Raw genomic sequence first — 24,875 nt, 5'->3', positions numbered from 1 at the left:
GCAGACGGTTGCGTTATGCGTGGTGAGTAGCGCTGACTTCCTTGTCATAACCCAACTGTCCTAACATATGTAGCGCTTCAAGTTGTACAATGTCACCGGTTATTGGGTCCACGCTTTTCTGATGACCACGGCTCTGTGCGGGTGGCCGTGTATACTAGCTGAAAGTTGACCTTTGTGAGCACTGATTAGCATTATCTATTTCCGAAAAGAGAACGAACGGCTACGTATTTTCGTTCGCCTATGGTCTGTCCACCCTGTCAGGGCCAAGTTCTTTTAAACGACGGGTTTCAATGCTGCATAATCGGTGGGAGTACCCTCGCGCAATTCAGACACTCGGTGACGATCACGTTCATCGCAAATTGTACCTTGTCACATGAAGCTTAAGTATTATGCCAGATCAGTGTTGTGCAACTTCATTCTTACCCACAAATCATTAGCCTGGGCGCATCTTAGAAACGATCACCTCTGGTTCCGAGGCAACAAACTAGAAACCATTCTGTCGTAAAAAACTTGCCGAGATCACCGAGTTTTCTAATCTTTATTTACTGACCCTTTCCATCGCAGTGTTCCTTTTATGCTTACCTGCGTCGTCCTGCCGGACGGCACTTCGAGTATGTGTCACGATGTGCCGCATCAACCACATATATCCAAAGAAAAAGATGTGAATGACGACATATGGTCTATGACCCGAAAAGACTCCCTCTGACGCTAAAACTTTGGTGAGTTGCATGAAGCCCCAAGCGCTAGCACTCGCTCAAATTTACATACCAGTGATCTTCTGTACGACTATCTTCATTCATTTAGGGGAGACCATTTTGCAGGTTATGCTAATGGTGGGATCAACTTGACTCCCTAGTGATTGTACAGACGCCGCCGCTATGCAGAATAAGGCTTATCTATGATAGAACACGAGGTTCAGCGCCTATAAGCATCAGATCAGATTCTATGGATATAAACCGACTAGTGAGCTCGTTTATAGATCGTCTTTTTTGTTTCACTCAGCTGCCCTTGTTGCTTAACAACCTCTTTCTCTTCTACAGAACCTCTGAGGTTCATTAATAGCAAGTCATGTCCGCTATTACCACGGAACGAGCGCAGAAGGCATTGTATGATGCCCTAACAAGTTCTAAATCGACGTCGGCCAGAATAGTCAAACATGTGGACCAGGCCGGTTCGTCGCTGTCACTTCATCCACCCACTAAATAATCAGATCATCGTGTCCTCGTATAGGGAACTTAATCTCCAAGGCCACTGAGAAAGTTGAATCAGCGCGCACATTATACGATGACAATGCTGCGGTCATCCAGCAGTCCTCAGCTGACCAGATGGTTGCGGACCTCCTGAAGAAGAATATGGGCGGCTTTTTTGGAGAGGCAAAGAAGGTGATGGATGCCCTGGATACTCTGCAACAGATCCATCCCTTTGTTAGTGGTGAGTATTCAACTTGTCGACATTACTACCTCGGCTAACATAACTTGCAGTGGCTATAATCGCTTTCAAGGCTGTCGTGAATTTTGAAATAAGGAGAAGAGAGAACGATCGTACAGTTTGTTTGATGCTTGCGAAAGCATTTGATATGATGAATATGCTTCTTCAGTTCGTTGGTTGATGCCCACTCAATACAAATTTCGCTGATTCGATCCGTTGATAGACTTAAAGATACTAGAGACCCGGACATTGTGGGACCTCGCGGCACTATTCGGGGCCGACTGGATGGCGTCTTGGATAAAATGAAGCACAATGTCGAGGATTGCGGAAATGCCATCGACAAATACTACAAGTCGAAATTCGTCGGTCAGTTGATCTCGGATTCTTAGGTTTCCCGCCAGATTGAGAATTGCATCATTAGTGAAATTCTTTAGGTCATCCCATTGGGCGGATAAGTTCCTCGCGATCAGCGGGAACTTTTCCACGTGTATGCAGGAACTTCGGGACGCCTTGGCTATCAGGACGGCGTTGGGAGTCGACACTGCGATCAAAAAGCTGGAGGACCTCACCAAGATGCTAGGTGAACGCGAAGCGAAAATCGCGAAAGGAGAGAAATTTCACGGTGCAATGGCTCAATATTTTGAAACTGAACGCGAAAAGAGATTTGCGAAAGAAGTGATCATGCGCGGTGGAATGGATCCAGGTTTCGAAAGCGAAGACAAACTGACGGAGCTAGTGAAATTCGCGAAGCAACAGGAAGCACAGATTCAAGCACGCTCTGATGCCCCGTCCAAAGATGTCAACAAACCTCCTTTACAAACTCCATCGGCGAACGGATCGGTCGCGGAGCAGTATCGCCTTGATGCTTCGCTGCTCCACGAGTTGCGCACTCCTGTAGTCAGCTTACTCGACGAGAATCGTGCGCTCTTCATGTTCAAGCTCGATAAACAGACAGCCGAGATCAAAGATGCCATCAAGGATTCTGAAACACGCATTATGTCGGCCCTCGGCGGCAAATTTAAACGAGTCAGGGATCCGGTAAGAATTAAGAAACTCGACCCTATGCATAACTAACTCGGTCAATTTCACCAGCACCTTCAATTTATCTGGAAAGAGATGGTACGTCTTTGTGCAAGCGTGATCGAAGCGCATACTTATCATCTTCAAGAAATGGTCAACAAGTGTCAAGATACTATACTTCATCGCAGAACTCCATGACTATTTCACGCAACGTTTCTCCAACCTGCATAATGATGCTCCACGCCCAAAAGTGGCATCAAGCGCACCCCACACTCAGTCTCCTCCAGTCGACCCTACAGACGAGTGGTGCTTGAAATATCTATCAGTTTTCTACATTTCGAGTTTATCCGAAGTCTTCGACGAGGACGCAAATGGCTTGATCAGCGTAAGGGAAGTTAATACCTTTACTTCCGCGATACTTCCGGGCTTGAGTGTACCTCAAGCACTTGCATACTGGGCTGCAGGTGAGTATTTTAGTCATTGTCGTCAGGTCGAACTTGGAGCGTTTACATCAGCAAAGGTTGGAGAGTGGATAGCCAACATTACCACACACGAATTGAACAAGTCTTACACAGCATGGTTCATGCGCAAGCAGACGTACTTCCAGTAAACAGGAGGTGTATCGCCTTGTATTTGGATTCAGATGTTATCCAAGGTTTGGCGCTTTTCTCACCTCTGAATGCGGATATTTACACATGCAAACAGGCATCAAACGGCTCGTGCGCTCTCTTGCAGAACTTGGGCCAGAGGACTCAGACTTAGATCTCACGCAATTGTCTGATAGGTATCGCAACGTTCAGGAGAAGGACTTGGTGAAAAGACTTGACACTGTAAAGTATGAAATCGACTCCAAAGAGTCCTTCAAACTTTTCGGATCCGATCGCATTGAAAATGTGAGTCGTCGTTCGCTCAACGTTTGTACCGAATGCTCACATGAATGTTTGTTCAGTTCTTGCTGCCAGTGCTTTACCTCGTAACGAGGAGGCATTTACAAATCATGAAACTCGCCAGGACAGTAATTCTGGTGGATAGAGAGTTTGAATGTGCAACTCAAACGATTGCCAATATATTGGAAGCGGTGGATCTGCGTGTTGAACAACTGGCAGGTACGCTCCCAAACTCACGGTTGTGATGCACTTTTCCTTCTACTACAACAGAATCATTTCGCCAGCAAGGAACAGATGCAAAAGCGAGGTTCACGTGGTATGCACACGGCTTGGTGCGTAGAGACAGCAACAGTATATTTATTTCCGGTCCCTGACGCCCCGCAATAGTACAACTGTTGGTACAGCCCAGAACGAACCGCAGACGACGCTGAATATTGGGAAGCCCATGATTTCGAACTTGACGACACTGAGCTGGAGATTGATACGACGGCGTTGAAACTTGGTCCCTTCAGTCTGACAGTGGACCAGGAACTGATAGAAAGGCCTGTGAAGCTCGTCGCATATACCCTCAACCAGCAGCCTGAAGATCCCAAGGATGAATATATCCGTTTGTGGTGCTTGAATAAGCTCCACAATAAGAGAAAGTCGTTCCCTTTGGAAATCCCACCTTACCTATCGCCTGAGCAACAACAAAGGTTCAAATCCCTGTCCAAAGGGCTGCCTGAATCAGATGTCCAGCGCTGGAGTTCATTAGCTGAACTTGAGATACGCAAACGATTGTTTGAGTAAGTCCAACTTCTGTTAGCTATCATTCTTAAACCATCTACTTATCTGGTGTTCAGGTGCTGCTGCGACGCGTGTCACTCCCTTATTACTGATGTATATTACCGTTGTATAGACTGCGAGGATGGTGAGTGCGATCAAAATATCTATGGTGCGCAATACGACTGATCACATCTAGACGGGTATGATTTGTGCTCAGAATGCCAATCTCTACCGATTTCAAAACACAAATATCCATCGAACCACAAGGCGACGCACAACTTGCTTGTTTTCCGCATGGTGCTACCTTACAGTCGCTGCAGCCGGGTTCGGTGGCATGCCAATAATTTCTTATCTGAGATTCTGCCCACCACAACGCCGCCGGAAGACGTATGCCCAACGCAATTAGATGGAGAAGCCACTCGAGCAGATGATTCTTGCACCTCTGACGATTTGCAGGGAGGTGGTGAGAAGCTCAATGGGAACATGGTAGTAGCATTAGAGAGGATACTTGGAACCTCAGCCGCGAATGAGGATGCCTATTCTTGTGCTGAATGCGACGTCAAGATGAAGGGCATTTTTTATGTATGCTTTAACTGCGGAGGTCAGATTTTCATACGTCTAACGGGGCACAAAGCTTGACAATTATCACAGAAAGCCATTCCCCCATTGCCCTATGTGGCGATTGTGCATTTCACGATGTGTTCAACGTGGCCACAGATCACCACCCTTACAAACACTGGCTAGTCAAGATTAAAGACCGGGTTCAAGATACAGGCATCGAAGCGTCAGACGAACCTTTGGTTAACGTGGACGAGACTGCTTCGCTTTCCTTACGAGTCGATAAGCTGGCTGCGATGGTGGAATCTCGCTTCGTAGGACAGGATCTCCGACTTAGTGCACTTGTGAAACAGGTTGAACAGCTCGTGCATAGCATAGCTGCGTTGACGGGCAAAGCAGAGCTTCATTCTGAATCCGTTACTGTTTGATTGGCTCATAATTTGACAGACTGTTGTATTTGATTCTCGCTGTCTCAGTAACCTTGTACTAGTATATATCGATCAGCACAGAATTGCTATATGTCCTTCGTGCGAGCGTGCCGCTGTACCCGCTCAACTACATATGCGTGACCCACATCATACTGGTACCAAGACGAGGCTCAGACGTAATAACCAAATACAAATTCGTCTAATAAATCATCTATTCTGGCATGTAAGCAACCGGCTACGACACCAGTCGCCAATACAATATGAGTTATAATCAGCATCAGTGAGGTGTTCACTCTTGAACATCAGAGTTTAGCGTCACCGTCCTTGCGCTCATTTTGGCCACTTTGGCGCCCTGCGTTCTCCCTTTCTCTACCGCTCTTGTCCCACTCAATCATATCAGGCCTAGAGTTCAGCTCCTGTGGTGTATGCAGGATAGACTCAGCCATTACATTCGCATTAATGCCCTCGCCCTCGCATGCCAGCCGCAGTGGATTCGAAGGCGTGAGGAGCGCGCAAGCGATCTGCTGAGCCTGCGTAGGCGCGTTTGGCGGCTGCAACTCAAAGTCTGGAGCGTGTCTGTAGCCCAAGATGGCAACGTAGATTAATATGCTCCTAATATCAGTGTAAATATTTGTGGAGTCGTTGTTTTATAAGCGCACGCAGTAAGCCCAAACACAGGTTTCACGCCGTCTGCTTCGCGTCCGGTGAGGAAGCTATGCATGCGGATTCGACCACCTCCGCTCCATTCCCACTCTGCCGTCGTGTGGTAGGGTATCGAAGGATCTGGAATACGGTATGGGTGGAAAGGGAAAGATGACGCGAGGAAGGAAGCGAGCGGTTGTGAGAATATCGAGGTCACCTCCGACTCGTTGAGACTAGGCTATGACCCAAGAAAGTTAGAACATCTAATGATACCCCCAACATAGGTTCAATATACCTGCATAGTGTTGTCGAGAATGAGCACCACAACTCTAGACAACTGTGTGAGTCCGCGCAAAACACCAGCGACACACTCACGGAGTCACTACCATCTGGTTACCAGCAAGAAAGGGCTCCATCACACACAGCAAGGGCACTCGTTCCCGGTCTGGAATAAGCCCAATCTATACCTCTAACATCAGTGCTAGTATAAGAACCCGTGTGATTACAGTTCTGTACCTCCTCAAAGGTCTCGCGCCTCTGCAAACAGACAAGTCAGACCAAGGGTCACAAAGGAATTCCATACGGGTACCGCAGTATCCTCAACAGTAATATCTTGGAGCTCCACCTTTCCTCCCGGAAGTGCAGTATCACCCGCATACTGCCTCAAGCTAGCTGACCGCCTTTAGCAGCAATTCAGTCATAAACAGGACGCAGCTAACCAGGAGCTCACCGACTTAATAACACATACAGGTTCCCCGCACGACCGATAAACAATGGAACCAGGACTGCCGCGCTCTGACTCCGAGGGAACTTGACTTGTGTATGTCGTGCACGATAATTCAAGAGATTCTCGATGCATCTAAGTACCATCACCATGCACAGCTCCAGTATTCTAGCATGGTCAAAGTAGTCAGGACGTACTGTCTAGACTCCTCTTTCAATGTGGGAAGCGCAGCCTCAAAAAGCTCGACAGTTGGTTTGGAAAATGTACGGACGTAATCATATGGCTGGCGGGGAGCAGATGCGGATTCGTCTGTAGGCATCTTGGGTAACAGGGAAAGGTAGTAGTTCTCTATCACAGTGTGTTGATGTTCGAAAGAGTATTTTGTGAGCTAATTTCGCCTATGGACATGACTGAAGTGGAACGTTGAACGTAACGCTGAAATGACTTTGCAATGAACAAGAGTCACATTCTTCACGACGTTAATTTAAGAGAAAGAGTGTATTGGAGACCTAATTATGTAGGTTAAAGTCTATAGTACGTACGAGTGCATAGTCCAAGAAGGATGATACAACGATGCAGTGATAATTCTCAGGACGAGCGGCAATGTCCATATATGCGACCAAACGATTGTCTGAAATAGAATGAAATACGATGATGAGGGAATGTTCAAGGCACGTTGGCGCCGTTCGTGAAGTAAGGAATATTATGGAGATCACGCAATGGAAATGTTGCTTCCTCTATGACTGCGACAGAATCTTGTCAATCGACTCGTTCAAAAAGTCTTTCCGAGATGTGAGATCGGCTTTGGGGAACTTAGCCATGATCGCCTCACGAGCGGTCCTGCAAACAATCAGTACCGGATGGTAAAAGGACAATGCATGACGTACTTTTTCGTGACTGTCATCAAATCTTGCGTGCTGAGATAGTTCCGTAGAGAATTGAAGAGGTCATCGTCGGTAGGATTGGGGTTAAAGCTCGGGCCAGCGAATGGATTGACGGATGTCGCCATGGAGAACATCGACAGAGGCCGTGCATCTCCTCCGATCGCAGGTAGCGTGCCAAAGCCGCCTGTCTGAGAGCCTCCCGTCATCATAGGCATGTTCATCATCATTGCACCTTGAGGCATCCCACCGTATACACTGCCAGAGTGCTGGTACCCCAGAGGCGGAATCATAGGCATGTGTCCATAGTCCGAACCATGTACTGAACCTGCTCCACCGCTGAACGGCATAAATGGCATCTGCGGAATACTGTACTGTGGTACAGATGGCTGCCTTCCGTCATGCATTGACCCTTGTCGAGAACCATGGCTGATATGAGAGGGGGGACCGCGGTTATTGGTATTTGAGTTGTTCTTGGTCATGTTCGTATCTCGATAGTAATCGCCGGTGAGAGACGGACGGAAGCTTTGCGGAGACCCCTGGCGAGAAGGACGATTGGAACGAGGTTTGGTTAAACCTGTCTCATCAGAACGATGTGATCCATTTTCCCAAGCTTCTGCCTCGTAGTCTGGGAAATCAAATGTGAGTTGAAGAGTAGTAAATAAGCGTCGAGATCACTTACCACTGAACTTCTTCAACGGAATCATTGACTCGTCGAACCGCTCATCCTCTTTCATGACAACCTTCTTGTTACCTCCGTCACCAATGACAATACGCGTATTTCCCCAGGAGAAATCGTCCATGCACCAGAACGAGTAAATGGGTAAGAAGAAACTGTACACCGGATATCTGCAACAAAGGTAAATACGCATGGCAATGCTGCACACGAGGCACTCACGAGAGGAGGTAGACTACCATCCATCCTACCAACATGAATTCACGTTTGATGATAAAGATCAAAGCCTGTGATGCACAGTAAGTCAAGTCCTGTGTGATAGTACACGACTTACCTGTAAACCATATGTGATACCCAACATGATAATAGAAATTAATGGCAGAGCCGCATTGCCAGTAGCAACGACAACGATAAGATAGGCCAACTGTATAATATGATGGGAAATGCATGTCAAATTCGATACAACTGAGACTCACATAGACAACCGTGGCTGGCAGGATCTAGAAGAAAATCTAGGTCAAGAACCACGGATGCAAAGATGCGCCACTCACGATAGTGCCCAAGAGATCAATGAAAACGAAGAACCTCATCGAAAAACAGCAAAACCCGCAAAGTTCGGGTAAAACCACCAGCTCGCACAAATTATGGATTGTAGAATTGATCCACCGTCTCCGCTGTGAGAACAGAACACGCCAAGATTCAGGAGCCATAGTATGTGCGACTGCATCTGGAATGAACTTGGTCTTAAACGTGGGAAAGTGCTTTAGGAGGAGCGTCGTCAGGAAACGATCTTCACCAAGAGAGAACAGGTTCTTTTTGTGAAGTGTATCTATGTTTCCCTCGGCGTACTCGTCAATGATACGGTTGGAGATGATGATAGGCCGACCCTTGTCTGCGGTGCGGATTCGGTAGAGCGAGAAACATCCAGGAAGACACGACACTGAACCAAACAGACTCTCGAAGGCCTTTGACAAATGGTGAGAGATATAGTACTCATATACCTATATTCGATGTCAACTCGGGCAACAATAGAGGTAAAGGGGTGAACAAACCTGAATCATCGTCCACCATGAACCCTCCTCGTTCGTGAGCTTGGTCTCACCACAGATACCAATGATACTTGAGTCATCTGCGGCAGACGCAACTAGTCGATTCAGAGACTCGGATGTTACTTGCTGCAAACGACATCAGCGTAAATGAGGAAACAAAGACGATGAACTCACTGTATCAGCGTCGACAGTGAAAATATACTCGTAGAAAGCAGGATCAATACCAATAACATTCCTCATCTGGTGATAAATCTCGAGCTCGAGAGGCGACATCGGCGCATCGAAGTGGACACGATTCAAGTAGTGCATGAGGAGAATCTGACTATCACGCTTGCCCCTGTTTCCAGGCTTCGAACGCTCAGTAGGCTTGCCGACTTTCACAACCACCATGTACCTGTAAATCAACTCTCAGACTCGCACTAGAGTGGATGAGGGACAGACACGCACGGAACAACATGGCCCTCGAATTCGTACAAGCCCGAGTATACCTTGCCATAATTGAGCTGTTTTGAGCCCTCACCGATCGACTTGAACAACAAAGGCTCAGGATCAAGCTTAGGGTCCACGCCAAGGATATCTAACACAATACGGGGAGTCGTGCGGTCGTTCCCACTGCCGATGATGTTACCGTCGCAGATGATGAAAAGCAGTTTCCGCTTGTCATCGTAGTTCAACGACGCCAAGGAATCGATTGTCCGCCGCAAAGAATCCTCACCCTCTGTGTAACAAGGGATCTGACAAAGGATGAACTTGTCCTGCATCTCAGGCGACCGCTTGGGCGACAGTTGAAGTGCGGAAAGGACTGGGAGGGAACATTATTAATCGAATGACGACCAGCTGAAAGAGAGGGACATACACTTGAGCACGATAGACGCGCACAGGATACTCGTAAACACCAATAACAGGTAGTTCTGAACAAGACACCTAGGTGTATCCCGGAAGTCAGTTTCGCCGAGATAGAACATATTCTTGAGACAGTTGACGTTGGCTGCCGCCGTGTCAGAATCGAGACCCGCAAGAGCAGTATTAAGCGGCTTCGTAATGTCCTGCCCAGCTTGCTGTTTGAAGACATCTGTCACGTCTGTGCTCAGGAATTGGTAGAGATTCGTTGCGCCTTGGTTAATCGTCACGGTGTTCACATAGTCAGTCAAGTCATATATGCCACTTTCCCAGATAGCCCAGATACTAGAAGTCGTGTAAGTAACCAGCTAGGTTATCAACATGCAAGCATACCGTTGGATGGTCTGGTCCTCAGCTTGTGCAGCAATTTCCTTGGGAGTCCAGACTAAAGGCCCCTTGTGATAATTCTTCATCTTCGGCTGGAAGGTTGCAGTGTACCAGCCCGCATTGTCAAGTGCGGTTCCCTGCGTACTCTCTGCAGAACCAGACATGTGCATGGCGAGCGGCACAATAGGGGTGAAGTTCTTGTAGACAAGTTGCACTGAGGTCTGAGTGACGAGGCCCGGGCAGGCCAGCGTAAGCGGTGGGGGAAAGTAGTTTGTCAAGTCCTGCCCTACAAGCTCCTCGAGGTCGCTTGCCGAGTTACTGGCAATACCAGATATATCGCTATGGTCACCGTGGATGAAGTTTGACATGTCATAAACCTGCCCTTGCACCGAAACCCACCAGTCACTGTTTCCAGTGTGCTCCGAGACCTCCGTTGGTGACCACGCCTTGTCGAAGTTAGGGCACAAAAGCCGTCCGAACTCGACGATGTAGAAGATCACGAGCGCGTTCATGAGAAAAATGAGAAGGAAAATTGTGAGTTTTTCGCGCCAAGCGAGCCGGATATCTGGGCGTTTCATGCGGCCTACGTAGCGAAGGACAAAAGAAGGTATCCAGCCAGTGAGGCCCCAGACTAGGAAGAGCCACCATCGGCGTGAGGTACTTGAAGGAACTTCTTCGACTGCGGTTGGGGCTTTGTTGACGATCATCTCACCCTCTTTGGACACGGGAGGCGACCCCATGCCAGGGCTTCCGCCTTTCTTGTCCCACTCAGATGATGATTCAGCATCATTGTCGTCATAGGCAGGGATCCCCAAGGCAGGGGAAGGTAACCCGGCGTTTCCGTACGGCGCCAAACGATTGGGATCCTGGTATCGCGACCCTCCACTGCTTGCCCGAGCAGCCAACAAGTTATCCCTGCTCTCGTTAGCGTATCCTCCATGGACAACATCTGCTTGGGTGAAGTCCGTAACGTCATCTGCAGCAACACTCTCCTCATCCTCATCCTCCTCTCCAGAACGCCTCTGTTGTTCTTTCTCAGCAGCCCGTACAACATCTTCCACGGTCTTCCATGCGCCGTACGACAGCCAGATGCTCCGATGACCCACGACATAATCTGACCCCTCATTCCATCCATTGCTTGCTGCGCACTGACGGATCCGCTCCATTTCCGACCCCCGCATCGTGGGCACATAGCGGTCGCAGAACGCGGTCTGCTCAAAGTCTGCGACGAACTCAATACTCTTGCGTGCAATGATATCAGGTATAAGCATCGACCGGACCTGCGCCTTGACCCGGCGCTTGTCAAACGAGTTTGGTGAATTGGAATCATTCGGGCGAATACATGATATGGTCCAAAGGTGTGTGTGGTCGAGAGAGGCGATGATCTCGGAAAGGGTATGGTTGAGCTGGGTGGTAACGGGGTATATCTTGGACGCATCAAGACGTGCATGATCCTCGCTTGTCGGAGGTGCTGAGCTATCGGGAGAAGCGATAGGGGTGGGTGAGCGAAGTGGGCGAGATGATACTTGGGCTTGTACAATGATAGCCTCGTCCTTAGAATGTCTTTCCGCTGCAAGAGAAGGGCCGGAGACAAGCTTCGACATGAATGCATCAGAGGAATTGCGTAGAAGGGTCACAAACGCAGAATCGAGTAGGTCGGAGTCCTTCTCAATGAAATTCGTAACATCGTATGAGCAGTTTCCGGCGTAGTGGTTGATACCGAACAGGTTCTTCTCGCTAGCACTAACCTGGGATGGGCTCGCCACGAATGACGCGTGAGGCCCACACTTGGAAATGAGGTCCTGCAGCATATCTTCATCTTTCTTCTCACCAGCCTTTCCAGACTTGAAGGAAGAGCATGATTTGCTGAGCACGCCAAGGATGCCCCCTGGCTTCCTGGTTGAGCGCTCCGACACATGAGCACCCCGAAGCAGTTCGATGCAAGCAGAATTATCCATGGTAGATATCGAAGGAAGAGGAACGCCATCGCCGATGGCGTGGCTGTTGTACCCAATCCTGTCCTCAAACATATTGCGAAGCATGTATGACTGCATGACTTCATCCGCAAAGTTGATGCAAAACTCATCGAACCCGTTCTGTCCATATGCTGAAATCAAAGGAGCAGTCCCCGTAAATGACATCGAGCCACTACCAGTCGGCCCACGAGACTGGAATCCAGGTTGATCAAAGATCACAATCTGTGAGTTTGGGAGCTCCTCCTGATTGGGGCGAATGATCTTGTGGTTCGAGGTTTCGACGACGTATGCAAAGAGTATAGCATATAGATCACGCATGAACTGGTCACGCTGGGCTGCACTCTGCTCCACGTTCAGGAGAACGGTATAAAGCTCCTTGCGGACATAGCTCGTCCTTGTCGTCAAAATCAGTGTAAGATCCTCCGAAGACACACCAAGGAGCTTGGCCACCTGCTCCAGCACAGGCGTATTAGCAACATATGCTGAAACATCGCGTGCGTCTGCTTCTGAGAACTGGATGTTGCTCAGCAGGAGAATCGCAACGAGCAAGGTGAATATCGATGAAATATGCTTCGCCTTGAAGCCCAAGGTACGCATCGCCGCAAGCACTTCCTGCATCGCAATGGCATCATCGCTGAAGGGGCCACTCGGTAGGCGATAGCACCCCGACGATGCCAACAACGAATAATCCGAAGGGTCCTCGAGCGCAAAGTGGTCCCGCTCCTGGGGTGTAGCACCGGCTAGAAACTGGTAAAAAATATGGAACGTACGCTCCTCATGAGTGAGGCGAGTAAGACGGGATTTGTCAAGCGCGAACGCAAGAACTTTGGCCGACTCAATGCGACCGCGGGTATTGAAATGAAGCTCCAAGTAGCGCGCATGACGCGAGGCGTTTGGGTTCAGGAGAGTTTTGGCATTCCCAAATGAGTCGAGTAACGTGGAGAACGCCTTGATTTGGCCTGCGATGCGTTTTTCCTTCTTTGAGCGTGCAGAGAGCCGAAGAAGCTGGTCAACTAGGAGACGGGTACTGTTCGACTTGCCTGAGCCGGTGATGCCTCTGTTTTTATTAACACGGTTAGTAGGTAGACAATAATAGACAATGTAGCATACGAACCGGGTGATGACGGACTGGGACTCGTTCCGCCGACGCATGAGGAGGTACATCTGCGCTGCAAACTCATAGAGATGCGGTTGGAGTAACCGAGAGCTCGCGAGTGGCAGGCTGGTATCCTTGTAGCAACGTTCTTCATACTCCTTGGCACTGATGTCGTTGACGTTGGCGAGTGTTTTGAATGGATTGACGACGAGCAAGTTGGTGGTGGCTATCCTTGTATACGGTAAGTCGGCACGAAAACGGGTGTTGAGTACGGTGACGATGGCATCGTCGTTGGGGTACACCGTTGCAGAGGATGACGAAGAAACGAGGTCGACAAGGTCTCCAGAGTTGACGGCGTGGTTGGCAAGCGAGCCGGAGGCCATTACTGGCCCTCAAATGAAGGACAAAAAGACTGAAAATGAAAGAAGGATCAAGGACAAGAGATGCCAGAAGGAAAAAAGCAGCCTTGTCTTGCAAGAGCAGGTAAAAATCCAAAGTGTGGCAGCCGACCCGATCGTGTCATCCACCCAAATGGGTCAGGGTTCTAGACCCTCTTGTGGACGGCAACCGACCAACCATAAACTCCGTTCTATAACTTATCGTCATCATCATCACATAGCGTCGAGTTCAACGTCATAGTGTAAAGAACAGAAGTGTTTAGACATGCGCAGCAGCCGTCGTATGCTATAAGTAGACTGATCGTCATCCCACTGCCCCAATCTCATGATCATGCCTCCTCACTCTCATTCGGGGAAATGTCTAAATTCCAATCAGTCATTGAAACAAGCGCCCGACAAATCCCAAACATGACTTACCGGAATCTCCGGAATTCACATCTACAGGCCCACCAGCCTCGCGTGCAAGAGCCTCTTCCCAACCTTCCTCAAATAGCTCGGCATGCTCAGATGGGTGCACGATGCTCCCTGCGATCTTGCCCTTATTTTTAGCCCGCAGCTCGCCTCGCCACACGTCAACTACCTTCGGTACTTCGCTACCCCGAAATTAGTATCAAATATGACATACACGGATGGACTACGCTTACCTTGGTGCGTATGTTCGTGCAAAAAGCGCAGCTTCTGGTGCACGATTCGTCTTCAAAAGTAGATCCACACAGGGTTTCGCATCGCCCAGCTGGAACAGCGTCGCAAATGCCAAATTGTTCGCACCCTTCTGTTCAGCCGTCGCCGCAAGCTTCTGCAGCCCCTCCCGATCACCCGTCGAAAGCAGAAGTAGCATCAGCGCACTCAAATCACCCGCCTTTTCGAACGCCTCCCGAGCCAGGTCGAATTGCCATACTGTAAGGGCACGATCGCCGATCGATTTCCACTTTGCCTCCGCCTCTGGCTCTGAGACAGAGCGGGCAATCTTGACCGCCGTGTCTAGGTCATCCAGTTGCAATGACAGGTCGAACTTGTGATCAGGGTCTGTCGTGACCTGCAGAGCAAGCTCCTTGAGGTCTAAAGAAAGAGTGAATCCTGGGCCCTGATACGTAATTAAAATATGCATACCTCGACCCTCTAGGAACCGAGCAACTTTGTTTAGCTGCTCCTTGGGCAAAGTCGGTAAGATTTCGGCTGCCGAGTCCATGTCACCACGGAGGACAGCTGTCTGGTATTCAACAACGCTCAATGACAACGAATACCCGAAGATATTCATGTCCTTGTCCGCAAGGTACACTCGATTGTGTGCGGGTATGTATCCTAGTATATACATCGAGCTGTAGCAGTGTCAGTTCAAAGTGATGATCAAAGCACATCATGTACGCACGTATCGGATGGGCTGATCGTGTACGATTCATTGCCCACGAAGTAGTTGAGGCGGTTTCCAGCCGTAGTGTAAATAAAGCAGTCACCTATCCATTTCGCCGTCTTTACGCTGATAAAAAATATAATCAGTTGGGGACGAAACTTCTGCTGATAAGACTGCACCTGTCCGAAATCTCAGCAACAACTTCAAATGCTTCCTCGACACCCTCATCCGTGATTTCTGCGCCCTCCTCTAGTTTGGAATTGTAAGCATCTCGATCAAATTTGAGGATATAGTAAGAGTCGTCCGATACAATCGCCACGAGCGTCCCTGTCGTCGACCAAAAAATCTATCAAAGTATTAGCATCATAAACATCCAACCCATGTCGGAACTTACATTCTTCGCATCCACATCAATCCGCCTCACAATATCCTCACTTTCCCAATCCCAAAAGATCACAAAACCCTTTCCGCGTGCACCAAGCACCGGACCTCCATAAATAGCATCCACTGCCCAGCTTCCTGCACCTTTCATCCCCGCACCGCCGCGTTCCTTGAAGTTCTTGAACACACGGAGTTTCACCTTGTTTTCCAATACAGCGTATGTGTTCGAGTCACCTGCCCATGCGAAACCTGTACCCGACCCAAACGCCTTGTTCCGCCATGCGAGCGCCGTATAGATAATGTATTCCCCATCACCAACAACAGTCACAAAGCGTCCATTCGGCGAGTGTAATAACGCCGTCGCGAAGATCTCTGTAGTACCGATCTCCTTGATCGACAAGGGGATGCGGTTACCGTCTGCCGTGGAGATGTCAGAAAGCGTGGCAAGGTTTCCAGATAGCACAATTTGGTTCTTCGTGTATATCAATTTGCCTGATGGGTCCATGCTGTATGTGGGCTCATCCCGGCCAAGCTTGAGAGGCATCAGATATGCAGAGCGTGTAAATGATACAAACAGACCTTGATTACGACGACACCCTCATCGAAGCCAACAGCCACCTCATTCGCATCTCGGCGTAGCGAGACGCACCATGCGCGCTCGAGTGCATAACTGAGGGTGTTCTCCAAACGGTAAGTATTGCTATTCCATATTTTCACGGTGCCATCTTCACTACCGCTGATGATGATAGGCAAGTTGGGGTGGAATACAGCGAAACTTGGGTTGTTTGTGTGTCCTTCCATCGTTTGCACACAGCTTTTGCTGAGGTAGTCCCAGATTTTGATAGTCCGGTCGTCACCTGTCGTGACCAGGTATGGCTTATCAGAGCCAGGGTAGAAGTCAACGTAGTTGACTCCCTTGTCATGCGCGTCCATAGTAAAGTTAGCTGTAGGTGAGCCAAGGGACCACATCTTAACAGTCCGGTCAAGACAAGCAGATGCGAAGGTATTCGAATCTTTTGGGTTAAAAGTGATGTTCATTATGTAGTGGGTATGGCCTTCATAGACCTGGCGCGAGTTGAGCATGAGTGTAGACCGAATCATGATAGCACACCTGAATACATTTCCACTGCTTGTCCCAATCCCAAGCTTTGATAGTCATGTCATCACTCCCAGTGAGCACGATGCTCGCGGTTGGGTGTACGGTGAGACATCGTATATAATCAGGGTGGGCCTCGAACGCGACGACCTTCTCATGCGTATTGTAATTGAAGACGCGCAGCTGGAAGTCGTCCGAGCCAGCAACAAACCAGTTTTTTCGGGGAATGAACTTGACACAGCGTACAGGGACAGAAGAGACCTCGAAAGTTTTGACAAGTGCGCCAGTTTCGTGGTTGTAGATGTTGACGGAACCGTTGTACAGACCTGTTAGCAGCCATGGCTCAGTAGGGTGGAAATCAGCGCCTTTGACCCGGTCGGATCGAGAGAATAATTTTCGCTTGTCATGTCTAGATTAGATTTATGAAGATAGACAGGCTCTGGAACTTACATTGACATCGAATAACATGGCGTCGGCGTCGTTCAGCTCGACCTGGACGGTGTTTACAGTATAGTGACCGCTTATGGATATTTCTCCACCCCTCGAAAAAGGGTCATGAAACGTGGCTTCTGCTGGGTACTTTCCCGACGACAAGTCTGGGTTCTGTTTGCAAGAAATATATTTTTCTCTACAAAAAATCCTGTGGGAAACATTATGTCAGCCAGCGTTCATGTCATCTGTCTGTGTCATCTTCACCGTACGTGGCGTGGTCATATCTTTCTGTCATCTGCCTTGGCTTTAACCCCAGCGCTCTATATGTCTCATCACCCTCATGTAAGTCATTCACCTTCCTGTTGATCACCCATGTTGGAATGTGAATCGCTCGTAGCGTGCTTACTTAATCAGCGGTACATATGCTAGTCACTATGTTCGCAGTTCACCGACTTACGACGATAACGGGATTTCAACCACCTATTCACTTTCTGTTCTCTAGGACATTCTTGAACAAGGAGCCTTCGCGCGTCTCTCGTGTGGTGGACGAGGACATTCAATTTGTCCCCCTGCCACTGTTCACGATATTTGTGAATTTTACGATGCACTTTATTATCCCCAATATCATCACGCGATTTTTGCTACTGCTCAGACCTTCTGTGCCTGGCTGCTGGAGTCTCGTGTCCCATCACCGCTCCTGCTTGGTGTGTAGAAACCCGTTCACAGGATGCATATTGTTCGACGGTGTCCGCATTGTTGTCACGTCCTCTGATGTATATCTCTCGCTGTCGCTTAGTGTTTTCGAGAGCGCAGGTTATCACCACTGTTCCTTCATGCGTCAACTCTCCCATAGTTCTCGCCAAGCTCTTTCTTTTGCTTGCCTGTTGGTACAGTATCCCCCCTGGCTTTTTTTATCCGAAGAGATGATCAAATCTCACTTGGACGCTGTACTTCCTCTACTTTATTCGAGAGTATCTGACATGTTCCAGGTTTGCGTGTCGTCCGTCGCACTAAGCCCAACTTCGTCGCCACCATTTCCCACCATTTCCTCGAACTGCGTGCGACTCTCCTCACGAAGTCTGTGCCCGAAGTATTGGGTAAATTTGCATCAGCGAACCTCCCGGTTAAATGTGATCGTCTTTTTCTCCCGCTGCTCTCTGCTTTCTTTGAAAATGTTTATGGGCAAGCTTTCGTGACCGCTGTTATTGTTTGGAGGACATGGCATTTCGAGAGCGGGCAGGCTCGCTCTAGCAAACACATTACACATTGAACAGCCTCGAATTTAAAACAACACACTAACTCATGTCAGATCTGACAGTGTTTGAGAGTCGAACCAAAGCTTAAGTTGAACCAAAACGGTGTCGGGCGTCGTCGGGAATTGGCGCGTACGCGGCGTTACGATTTGGTAAGTGTCTTTTGAATCTCGTGATCAATTCTGTCAAAAACACCTCCAATTATTGAAACGATCTGGACTTTATTATCAAGGGTACCTTATTTTTCTCCTTGGTCAGGAGTCCTGATAACTCATTAACCTACCAGAATATACGCCCCGACTCGTGCGGAGTGGGCCCGGATCTCCCGTGGCAATTGTGAGCGCCGAGCGCTGCGCTGAACGTTAGCAAGCAATTTCATGAAATCTAGCCTTTAATTTATTGTAGAAGATGCATCGTGGTGCCCTGTGCGGTGGGATGATGACTCGGACTCACTATAAGTCGCTGCCTCGCGCATTCCATTAAGTGATGCCATGAGGCGCAACGCCTTTTATGGCATGGCCTTCAAGGAAGTTTTAAATTGGGCGCTGAGGCACTAGTTCAAGTTTAGAACTCTTTCTTCTCGTCAGGACATTGACTCTTCCCCAAGCATTTGCAAGTTTTTGTTGTCGTAAGTGCACCATCCTCTGAGAATTGGAATTGATCTGGTCTAAGACTATTGGCAGGACATGAGTCACCTGCACAATATTAACTGCCTTCCAGCGGAACTTCTCCTAAGCATCTTCCAACTCACAGGGACCCTCGGTGGTCCCCGCATACTACCCGGAATTGTTATTGCGTCGCACGTCTGCAAACGCTGGCGATACCTCACCCTCCAAACACAGTCTCTCTGGACTATGATATCAATTTCCAACCGAGAAAAAGACTATGCCCACCATGCGCGGGTCTGGCTGACACGAAGTGGGGTATTACCAGTCGATATAACCATCCACTGGGACTCGTCATGGGTGGAACACAAAGCTGAAGAGGCTCTCTTTCCCATTGACGATGCAGCTCCATGGGCTGATGAGACCTCACAATACATTAGACGCTCGTACATGGAGTATGAGCGATTTCGTGAACTCAAGCGTCAGTCACTCATGTGTGAGCTCGAATGCCACAAACACCGTTGGCGCTCCTTCAAATGGAATGCAACTTCGGACCGCCTAATCGAGGATAGCGCAGATGCAGACGTGGTGAGTGCGGCGTGTTTTACATCTATACATAGATCGCGCATTTTCTTACTGGACTGAATAAGCAGACGTTAGTGGATCCTTCCGATTACTTCCTTGGCATGGATTCGAATTCAGCAATTTATATGGTGGTGTCACGCGACTTTCCCTCATTGTCTTCCATTGACAAAGTGTCACTGGATTCTAAAGCATCAGTTTGCACAAGGAAGAATACCTTTTTTACAAGACACAAAACCAGCGTGCGTAGGTTCTGGTCAAAATTCTGGGATTTGTTACACTTTTAGACTTTCTGTCATCGAATTGGCTATAGTACGTGTCCAGTCACTAACTTACAGTGCATACGTACCAAGTACGAATGATTGCGTATGTATTTCTCAAAATTTCACCATTGACTCCGTACTCCTAATTATAAGTTACTTTTGATAGGTCGAGTGTCATGTTAATGTCACAACTTTGATGGTGGCGCTTGCGTACGGACGTACATACTGTCTGGTTCTGTTTGGCAAAGGCCTGTGTTTTCAATATGTACAAACAACTACTGTATCATGAGCTGCTGGGATGAATCAGGACTGGTTTATTGCAAGATTTGGGTTTCCGACGTCTCATACCAGCCGGGCGCAGCAATGTATCATGGATTCATATTGACTCTAAAAACCACCCGACTGCCCTCTTCCATTTGAATGGGATACAGACACTGCACAATTTGTGTCCGAGACATGTCTGCTTGCTCAGCCTGTCAGGACCCAGAAAATATGCTGGCGTCTAACTGATACAGCGACAAAAGAAGCTGGCCAGGGTCTAAAAGTGATGGGAATGGAAAACACGAGTCCTGGGGCAGGTAACAACGTGTACGATCGTATCGCCTCATACATCCCCCTTCTTACCGCATCACATACATTCACGAGGCTAAGAAGCTGTGCCCATCGCGGAAGGGGCTCGGCTTTTGATCAATGTGACCTGAGGCATGGCGCAATATCTCTGTCTGCAACTTTACAGCATATCCACCTGATGACTCCCGACTTCTGATAGGGTCATTCCTTCTCGTCTGCGACACTAGCATTATCAATGTTCGGATCCGCAGCGGGCTTTAGGGTCTCACATGAGGTATCTTACACCTCATAGAACCTACACGTGTTCTCCTGATGGTCAACCACGCGATTATCATCCACTAATCGCGCGCATCTCATCATATCACTGCTGTTTAGAACCGGTGCTTGTGAGTAAAACACGTCTTTCACCTCGTCGAAACCGCCAGGCATCGCTACTATTTAGACCGCACAGTCCGACGTTGGTCCACATTGCACCCCCTTGACATCCTACCCGCACTGTGTGCTTTAGTGTGTTATCTATAGTTTTTGCTCGCATTTTACTTTTTTTTTGCTTTTCTTAACGATCGCCCACATCGCTTGTTAGCGAACTTGAAGCGATGTCTACGACGCCCCCTCCCAAGAAGACCCTTCGCTCTCGTATGGGAACTGCGATGCGTCGCTCCTCTACGAGCTGGGGTCTCCCAACATTGCCAAATCGCTCAGGCTCAGCAACTCCCCCTCTCACAGAGCCTGATTCTGCCTCCATAGCAGGATCAACCTCTCCAAAGTTCGAGCGCGAGGCCTCCACCGCGTCCCTTACGCAGGTCGACACCACACCTCCTCCTAGCCAAATGGCCCCCAGTACCATCCCTGAGTCACCTGCTCGTGAAGCAGCTGCCCTTGCTAGTGAGGCGGCTTCTCCAAATCAGAGTACATCTCCACTTTCAGGGGGCGTTTTTACCGCCGAACATCCTTCGGATCCTTCACCCCGAGCGCCCGAAGGATCACGTAAAGCTACCGAAGAGCCCAAACCTGAGCCCGCCTTCGCAGTTCCTTCCGTCGTGGTTAATTCGCCCGGACCCGCGGCTGAGAATACCCTTTCCCCTGTGTTCACAGACGAACCAGAAGAAATTGGCCCACCCGGAGAGCGTGCTCAAGCATCTGCTCCTCCGGCCTCAACACAGGCTCCCAGTGCCGCTCCGAAACCTACTCCAGCCCCTTCTACGACACCTCCGCCTGCTCTAGCCCGTGAACCCACACCTCCAGTTCCAGCTGCTTCACCTCCTCCAGCAGCTGCTCGACCTCGTGAACCCACGCCTCCAGTTCCAACCGCTACTCCTCCTCTAGCAGCTACCCCACCCCGTGAACCTACGCCTCCAGTTTCAACCGCTTCACCTCCTCCAGCAGCTGCCCCACTCCGTAAACCCACTCCTCCAGCTTCGACCGCCACTCCTCCTCCAGCAGCTGCCCCACCCCGTAAACCCACCCCTCCAGCTTCGACCGCTACTCCTCCTCCAGCAGCTGTCCCACCCCGTGAACCCACCCCTCCAGTTCCAGTTGCTACATCTCCTCCAGCAGGAAAGGCAGCAGATGCCACTTCAGCAGCACCCCGGCAACTTGCTTCCTCGTCAGCACCTGCGCCCACTGCACCATCTGCACCATCTCGTGCACAAGCTTCGACACCTCCAGCACCTCCATCGGAGATTTCTCGTGTTCCACCCTCCGCACCACGAACACCTCCTGCACAGGCACCTGGCCCTGCCACAACTACGGGTTACTTTGACCTTTCAGTTCCCCGCACGTCGTCTCCGCTGGATGAGCATGTAGATGAGGGAGCAAACGTCTGGGCAGACCATATCTCCCCTTCAGCTTCGCCTCCCCTTCCACCTGCGTCAGCACCTCCACCTGCGCCAGCGCCAGCGCCTGCCCCTGTCACCGAATTCGACCCACTTGCCAATCACCCAGCAACATCTAAAGTAGCGAAAACCACTTCCCGTCCTCGGGGTTCGTCGGTCTCCTCTGCGCAGGTGATGGCCCAGCGACAACCAAGCCGGAAGCCAAGCTCGACCTTCCAACCTCGTGAGCGGGAAATCATTGGTACCACGTACACTTGGAGTAGTCCTAACAGTGAATTCAACCAAAGCAAGGCAAGCCTAGCGTGCGTCTTTTCTACTTGTTCTCTTTGACAATGGTCTGATGAGCAATTCAGAATACATTCAGAGGACCCGTTCGCAGATTCAGGCCCGCGCGCTCCGGGCTACCATCTCTACCCCCCTCAACAGCCGGCTGACCTTGCATCGCCCATTGTTCACGAGTATGTGCTGTATCTTCTGCACTAGTTTTGAAACAATAATCCTGTTAGTCATTTTGACCCTCGATCACCACGAGATGAAACCATGATAGCTCCTGCTGAACCAGTGGCGGTACCACTACCCGCCCTGCATGAAGTCATGCTTTCCCAGTGAGTTGTGCGTTAATGTCCCTCAACGTATCTTAATCCTTGATAGCTCCGTTCGGCAAGTCTCTTCGGGCTACACCTCGAGCGACGGGGCTAGTACTGGGTACATCCCGAGCAGAGACATACCCATAGAAACGAAGTTTGTCCAGATCGGTATTTGCACGAGGTCCTACGTCTAATCTAACCTTACAGCGAGCGTCTCCCCTTGATCATTCGCCAAGGTCGCCCATCTACGCCTCCCATCGTGACCACGTTTTCGCAGCCCAGCCCAGAGACAGAATCTTATCATCCACATGCCTTCGGTGTCAGCCACCCCACTCCACAGCGAGCTCAGCCTGCTCGCCTCGATGGCAATGGCTCCGCACATACTTATTCGTATGGGTCAGTGTCCAGGCCGTATGCTGGCCGTGGATGGATAGAGCAGGCGCTACCTCACGGTGCCAAATACTTTGTGAATCCGCGTGTTCAGGCTACGACTGATATTGATCTTCGCAACTTGGCTAAGTTGGAAGCGGTTATGTCGGTTGTGGAAATGGCCGGTAGTGCCCCTGAAGGATGTGAAATGTGGGTCAGAGAAGGTCCCGCCGTGAAGAGAGGTTGGAGAAGACAGAAGGTGACTGGAGGGCCGGTTATCAGTTGGATAGACCATCGAATCCGCAGAGTCTCGAGTGATATCCCTAGTGTTGATGGAATTATCTTTTCTGGGGAAGATGACAGTCAGTGATGCCTTTTCGTATTCCACTCACTTGCTAACGATAACACACAGGACTTGATGACGAATACAGATACTGGTCATTTGTGGAGACTCACCCTGCGCATATTCATTGCCGCCGAGTGCTCGGCAGGAAGCTTTGGACGCTCTTCATTGGTCTTACACAGACCCATTATTGGCACATCCTCAGCCGATCCCCCCTCCCTTCACCCAGGAGGAGTGTCACAAGTTGTTAGGCCATCTCAATGGTCCGTTATCGTCCACTTTCTCAAGTGACCACTTAATCGATCCCCTGTACAGACCCCAACCTGCGGTCAACTACAACACATACGCGGATGATTGCCCGTATCTTGCTTCGCGTCGGTATGTAGTACTCAAATAAGGTTGAACACTTCTTGATTGTATAACGCTGCAGCTCACTGGCGTCAAATGCACTTCCGACCACACAAGCCTCTTCCCCACGATGTCCCTGTCATGCGACGCCCCATACGACGCGTTCCTGTAGGTCGCATGATTGTCGATATCATTACTGGTATTCTCTGTCTCGGTATTCCATTCTTCCTCGTTGACCGGTCAACATATGGTGGCCACATTGACTTGGAGGGCAACGTCGTGTCTAATTCTGGTGGTCCTTTGTTCCTGGCTGGTGCTTGTGCATGTCTAGTTGTGAGCTTCATCCCTCAGCCTGGGGTTAGATAACTAATATGATCCAGGCCGCTGTCATCCTCAGTGCTTCTGTGACACTCATGACATTACCCGGTCTGAGTGGTATCGCACGCATATCAGGTCTCGTCGCCATCATGTGCTCAGTATTGAGCATGATCACCTCGTTCATTTCCATCATACGTCAGAAGACGGAATTGGCGCACGGGACGCCCACGTCGGGCTCCGAAGGATTTGTACTTCTCTCTGTATGTTCTTGTCACTTGCTTCATCATGATCCTATGCTAACATCACCCTGTTCTCAGCGCCGAAGTGTCCTACTATCTCTCCCACTTGTATTCCTAGCCTACTCTGTCGCAGGCTTCATCACTGGCGTTGTTATCTACTCATTCAACGGAGTGGTGGTCAACGGAATAGCGAAAGGCTCTCTATCACAGATACATTGATGACTGTATTCATAGTTGGCGCTCGGGATCTTAGCTGGTGTCGCCGGATCCAGTGCTTATCAATGTCTACTGAAGCTACTTCGTAACGATTTATATTTTGTGTATGTTAGAACTGTATATTACGAGCCTGTCAATTACGAGCCTGTCACGTCCTACCTTATGTTACCATATGACACGAAGTCCAATACAATTTTCTGATGAATCTCGGTGATATCGGCCAGCAATGGTGGCCCTGGCCCCTCATACAACAGCTCCGAGTTGTTCGAAGGATGGGCACTCCCCATAAGCAGACGATCACAAACTTAATTAGCGGTTTTGCGATTAGATAT

At 49.5% G+C, this 24,875-nt stretch overlaps 7 protein-coding genes across 7 annotated transcripts; 4 read left to right on the top strand and 3 right to left on the bottom strand.

The window, feature by feature from the left end:
• Positions 1–965: 965 nt before the first annotated feature.
• F5891DRAFT_1149277 (uncharacterized protein) lies at positions 966–3,580 on the top strand (the record flags this gene model as incomplete). Its single annotated transcript, XM_041365088.1, has 10 exons — positions 966–1,171; positions 1,231–1,431; positions 1,482–1,596; positions 1,652–1,794; positions 1,850–2,466; positions 2,521–2,547; positions 2,597–2,912; positions 2,969–3,103; positions 3,154–3,341; positions 3,398–3,580. The coding sequence occupies exons 1-10, from the start codon at positions 1,069–1,071 to the stop codon at positions 3,578–3,580; spliced, it is 2,028 nt and encodes a 675-aa protein (XP_041223289.1). The 5' UTR covers positions 966–1,068.
• Positions 3,581–5,265: 1,685 nt separating this feature from the next.
• F5891DRAFT_1047079 (NUDIX hydrolase domain-like protein) lies at positions 5,266–6,920 on the bottom strand. The gene is made up of 8 exons (XM_041362341.1): positions 6,650–6,920; positions 6,459–6,587; positions 6,318–6,408; positions 6,245–6,265; positions 6,104–6,189; positions 6,024–6,057; positions 5,746–5,966; positions 5,266–5,698 (listed from the first exon to the last, which is right to left on the bottom strand). The coding sequence occupies exons 1-8, from the start codon at positions 6,769–6,771 to the stop codon at positions 5,389–5,391; spliced, it is 1,014 nt and encodes a 337-aa protein (XP_041223288.1). The 5' UTR covers positions 6,772–6,920; the 3' UTR covers positions 5,266–5,388.
• Positions 6,921–6,935: 15 nt separating this feature from the next.
• F5891DRAFT_1047068 (glycosyltransferase family 2 protein) lies at positions 6,936–13,945 on the bottom strand. Its single transcript, XM_041362340.1, has 13 exons — positions 13,376–13,945; positions 10,292–13,318; positions 9,915–10,243; positions 9,506–9,860; positions 9,233–9,452; positions 9,062–9,184; positions 8,561–9,010; positions 8,486–8,509; positions 8,344–8,433; positions 8,232–8,296; positions 8,016–8,182; positions 7,340–7,961; positions 6,936–7,292 (listed from the first exon to the last, which is right to left on the bottom strand). Exons 1-13 carry the CDS (start codon positions 13,738–13,740, stop codon positions 7,190–7,192), a joined length of 5,940 nt encoding a protein of 1,979 aa, XP_041223287.1. The 5' UTR covers positions 13,741–13,945; the 3' UTR covers positions 6,936–7,189.
• Position 13,946: 1 nt separating this feature from the next.
• Positions 13,947–17,275, bottom strand: F5891DRAFT_1149266 (coatomer WD associated region-domain-containing protein). Its single transcript, XM_041365087.1, has 10 exons — positions 17,034–17,275; positions 16,599–16,982; positions 16,067–16,552; positions 15,501–16,019; positions 15,286–15,452; positions 15,125–15,232; positions 14,866–15,074; positions 14,400–14,814; positions 14,173–14,348; positions 13,947–14,116 (listed from the first exon to the last, which is right to left on the bottom strand). The coding sequence occupies exons 1-10, from the start codon at positions 17,049–17,051 to the stop codon at positions 14,085–14,087; spliced, it is 2,514 nt and encodes an 837-aa protein (XP_041223286.1). The 5' UTR covers positions 17,052–17,275; the 3' UTR covers positions 13,947–14,084.
• Positions 17,276–17,341: 66 nt separating this feature from the next.
• Positions 17,342–18,283, top strand: F5891DRAFT_514657 (uncharacterized protein). The gene is made up of 2 exons (XM_041372112.1): positions 17,342–17,357; positions 17,413–18,283. Exon 2 carries the CDS (start codon positions 17,438–17,440, stop codon positions 18,209–18,211), a length of 774 nt encoding a protein of 257 aa, XP_041223285.1. The 5' UTR covers positions 17,342–17,357; positions 17,413–17,437; the 3' UTR covers positions 18,212–18,283.
• Positions 18,284–18,860: 577 nt separating this feature from the next.
• On the top strand, positions 18,861–20,048 carry F5891DRAFT_514626 (uncharacterized protein). Its single transcript, XM_041372111.1, has 3 exons — positions 18,861–18,896; positions 18,941–19,461; positions 19,524–20,048. Exons 2-3 carry the CDS (start codon positions 18,955–18,957, stop codon positions 19,740–19,742), a joined length of 726 nt encoding a protein of 241 aa, XP_041223284.1. The 5' UTR covers positions 18,861–18,896; positions 18,941–18,954; the 3' UTR covers positions 19,743–20,048.
• Positions 20,049–20,750: 702 nt separating this feature from the next.
• F5891DRAFT_1047064 (uncharacterized protein) lies at positions 20,751–24,783 on the top strand. Its single transcript, XM_041362339.1, has 10 exons — positions 20,751–22,425; positions 22,477–22,581; positions 22,630–22,728; positions 22,775–22,864; positions 22,918–23,441; positions 23,530–23,685; positions 23,738–23,800; positions 23,853–24,103; positions 24,151–24,348; positions 24,406–24,783. Exons 1-10 carry the CDS (start codon positions 20,885–20,887, stop codon positions 24,544–24,546), a joined length of 3,168 nt encoding a protein of 1,055 aa, XP_041223283.1. The 5' UTR covers positions 20,751–20,884; the 3' UTR covers positions 24,547–24,783.
• Positions 24,784–24,875: the final 92 nt, after the last annotated feature.

Source organism: Suillus fuscotomentosus, assembly GCF_016647785.1.
Source record: "Suillus fuscotomentosus strain FC203 chromosome Unknown F5891scaffold_44, whole genome shotgun sequence".
Lineage (NCBI taxonomy): Eukaryota > Fungi > Basidiomycota > Agaricomycetes > Boletales > Suillaceae > Suillus > Suillus fuscotomentosus.
Note: the sequence above shows the minus strand (reverse complement) of the source record. Positions and strands in the feature narration are given on the sequence as shown.

Excerpts from the sequence above, each read along its gene's own strand:
- F5891DRAFT_1047064 (XM_041362339.1), top strand. The coding sequence starts at position 20,885 with ATGTCTACGACGCCCCCTCCCAAGAAGACCCTTCGCTCTCGTATGGGA. Across the intron at positions 22,426-22,476 it reads CAAAGCAAGGCAAGCCTAGC|AATACATTCAGAGGACCCGT; the intron begins GTGCGTCTTTTC and ends TGAGCAATTCAG. Across the intron at positions 22,582-22,629 it reads GCATCGCCCATTGTTCACGA|TCATTTTGACCCTCGATCAC; the intron begins GTATGTGCTGTA and ends TAATCCTGTTAG.
- F5891DRAFT_514626 (XM_041372111.1), top strand. The coding sequence starts at position 18,955 with ATGAGTCACCTGCACAATATTAACTGCCTTCCAGCGGAACTTCTCCTA. Across the intron at positions 19,462-19,523 it reads ATAGCGCAGATGCAGACGTG|CAGACGTTAGTGGATCCTTC; the intron begins GTGAGTGCGGCG and ends GGACTGAATAAG.
- F5891DRAFT_1047079 (XM_041362341.1), bottom strand. The coding sequence starts at position 6,771 with ATGCCTACAGACGAATCCGCATCTGCTCCCCGCCAGCCATATGATTAC. Across the intron at positions 6,409-6,458 it reads CTGTATGTGTTATTAAGTCG|GCGGTCAGCTAGCTTGAGGC; the intron begins GTGAGCTCCTGG and ends TTGCTGCTAAAG. Across the intron at positions 5,967-6,023 it reads TTCTCGACAACACTATGCAG|CCTAGTCTCAACGAGTCGGA; the intron begins GTATATTGAACC and ends CTTGGGTCATAG.
- F5891DRAFT_514657 (XM_041372112.1), top strand. The coding sequence starts at position 17,438 with ATGCTAGTCACTATGTTCGCAGTTCACCGACTTACGACGATAACGGGA.
- F5891DRAFT_1149266 (XM_041365087.1), bottom strand. Across the intron at positions 15,075-15,124 it reads ACGATCAGCCCATCCGATAC|CTCGATGTATATACTAGGAT; the intron begins GTGCGTACATGA and ends ACACTGCTACAG. Across the intron at positions 14,815-14,865 it reads TCGGTTCCTAGAGGGTCGAG|ACCTCAAGGAGCTTGCTCTG; the intron begins GTATGCATATTT and ends CTCTTTCTTTAG.
- F5891DRAFT_1047068 (XM_041362340.1), bottom strand. The coding sequence starts at position 13,740 with ATGGCCTCCGGCTCGCTTGCCAACCACGCCGTCAACTCTGGAGACCTT. Across the intron at positions 9,861-9,914 it reads CGCGTCTATCGTGCTCAAGT|TCCTTTCCGCACTTCAACTG; the intron begins GTATGTCCCTCT and ends GTTCCCTCCCAG. Across the intron at positions 8,434-8,485 it reads TGCCAGCCACGGTTGTCTAT|TTGGCCTATCTTATCGTTGT; the intron begins GTGAGTCTCAGT and ends CATATTATACAG.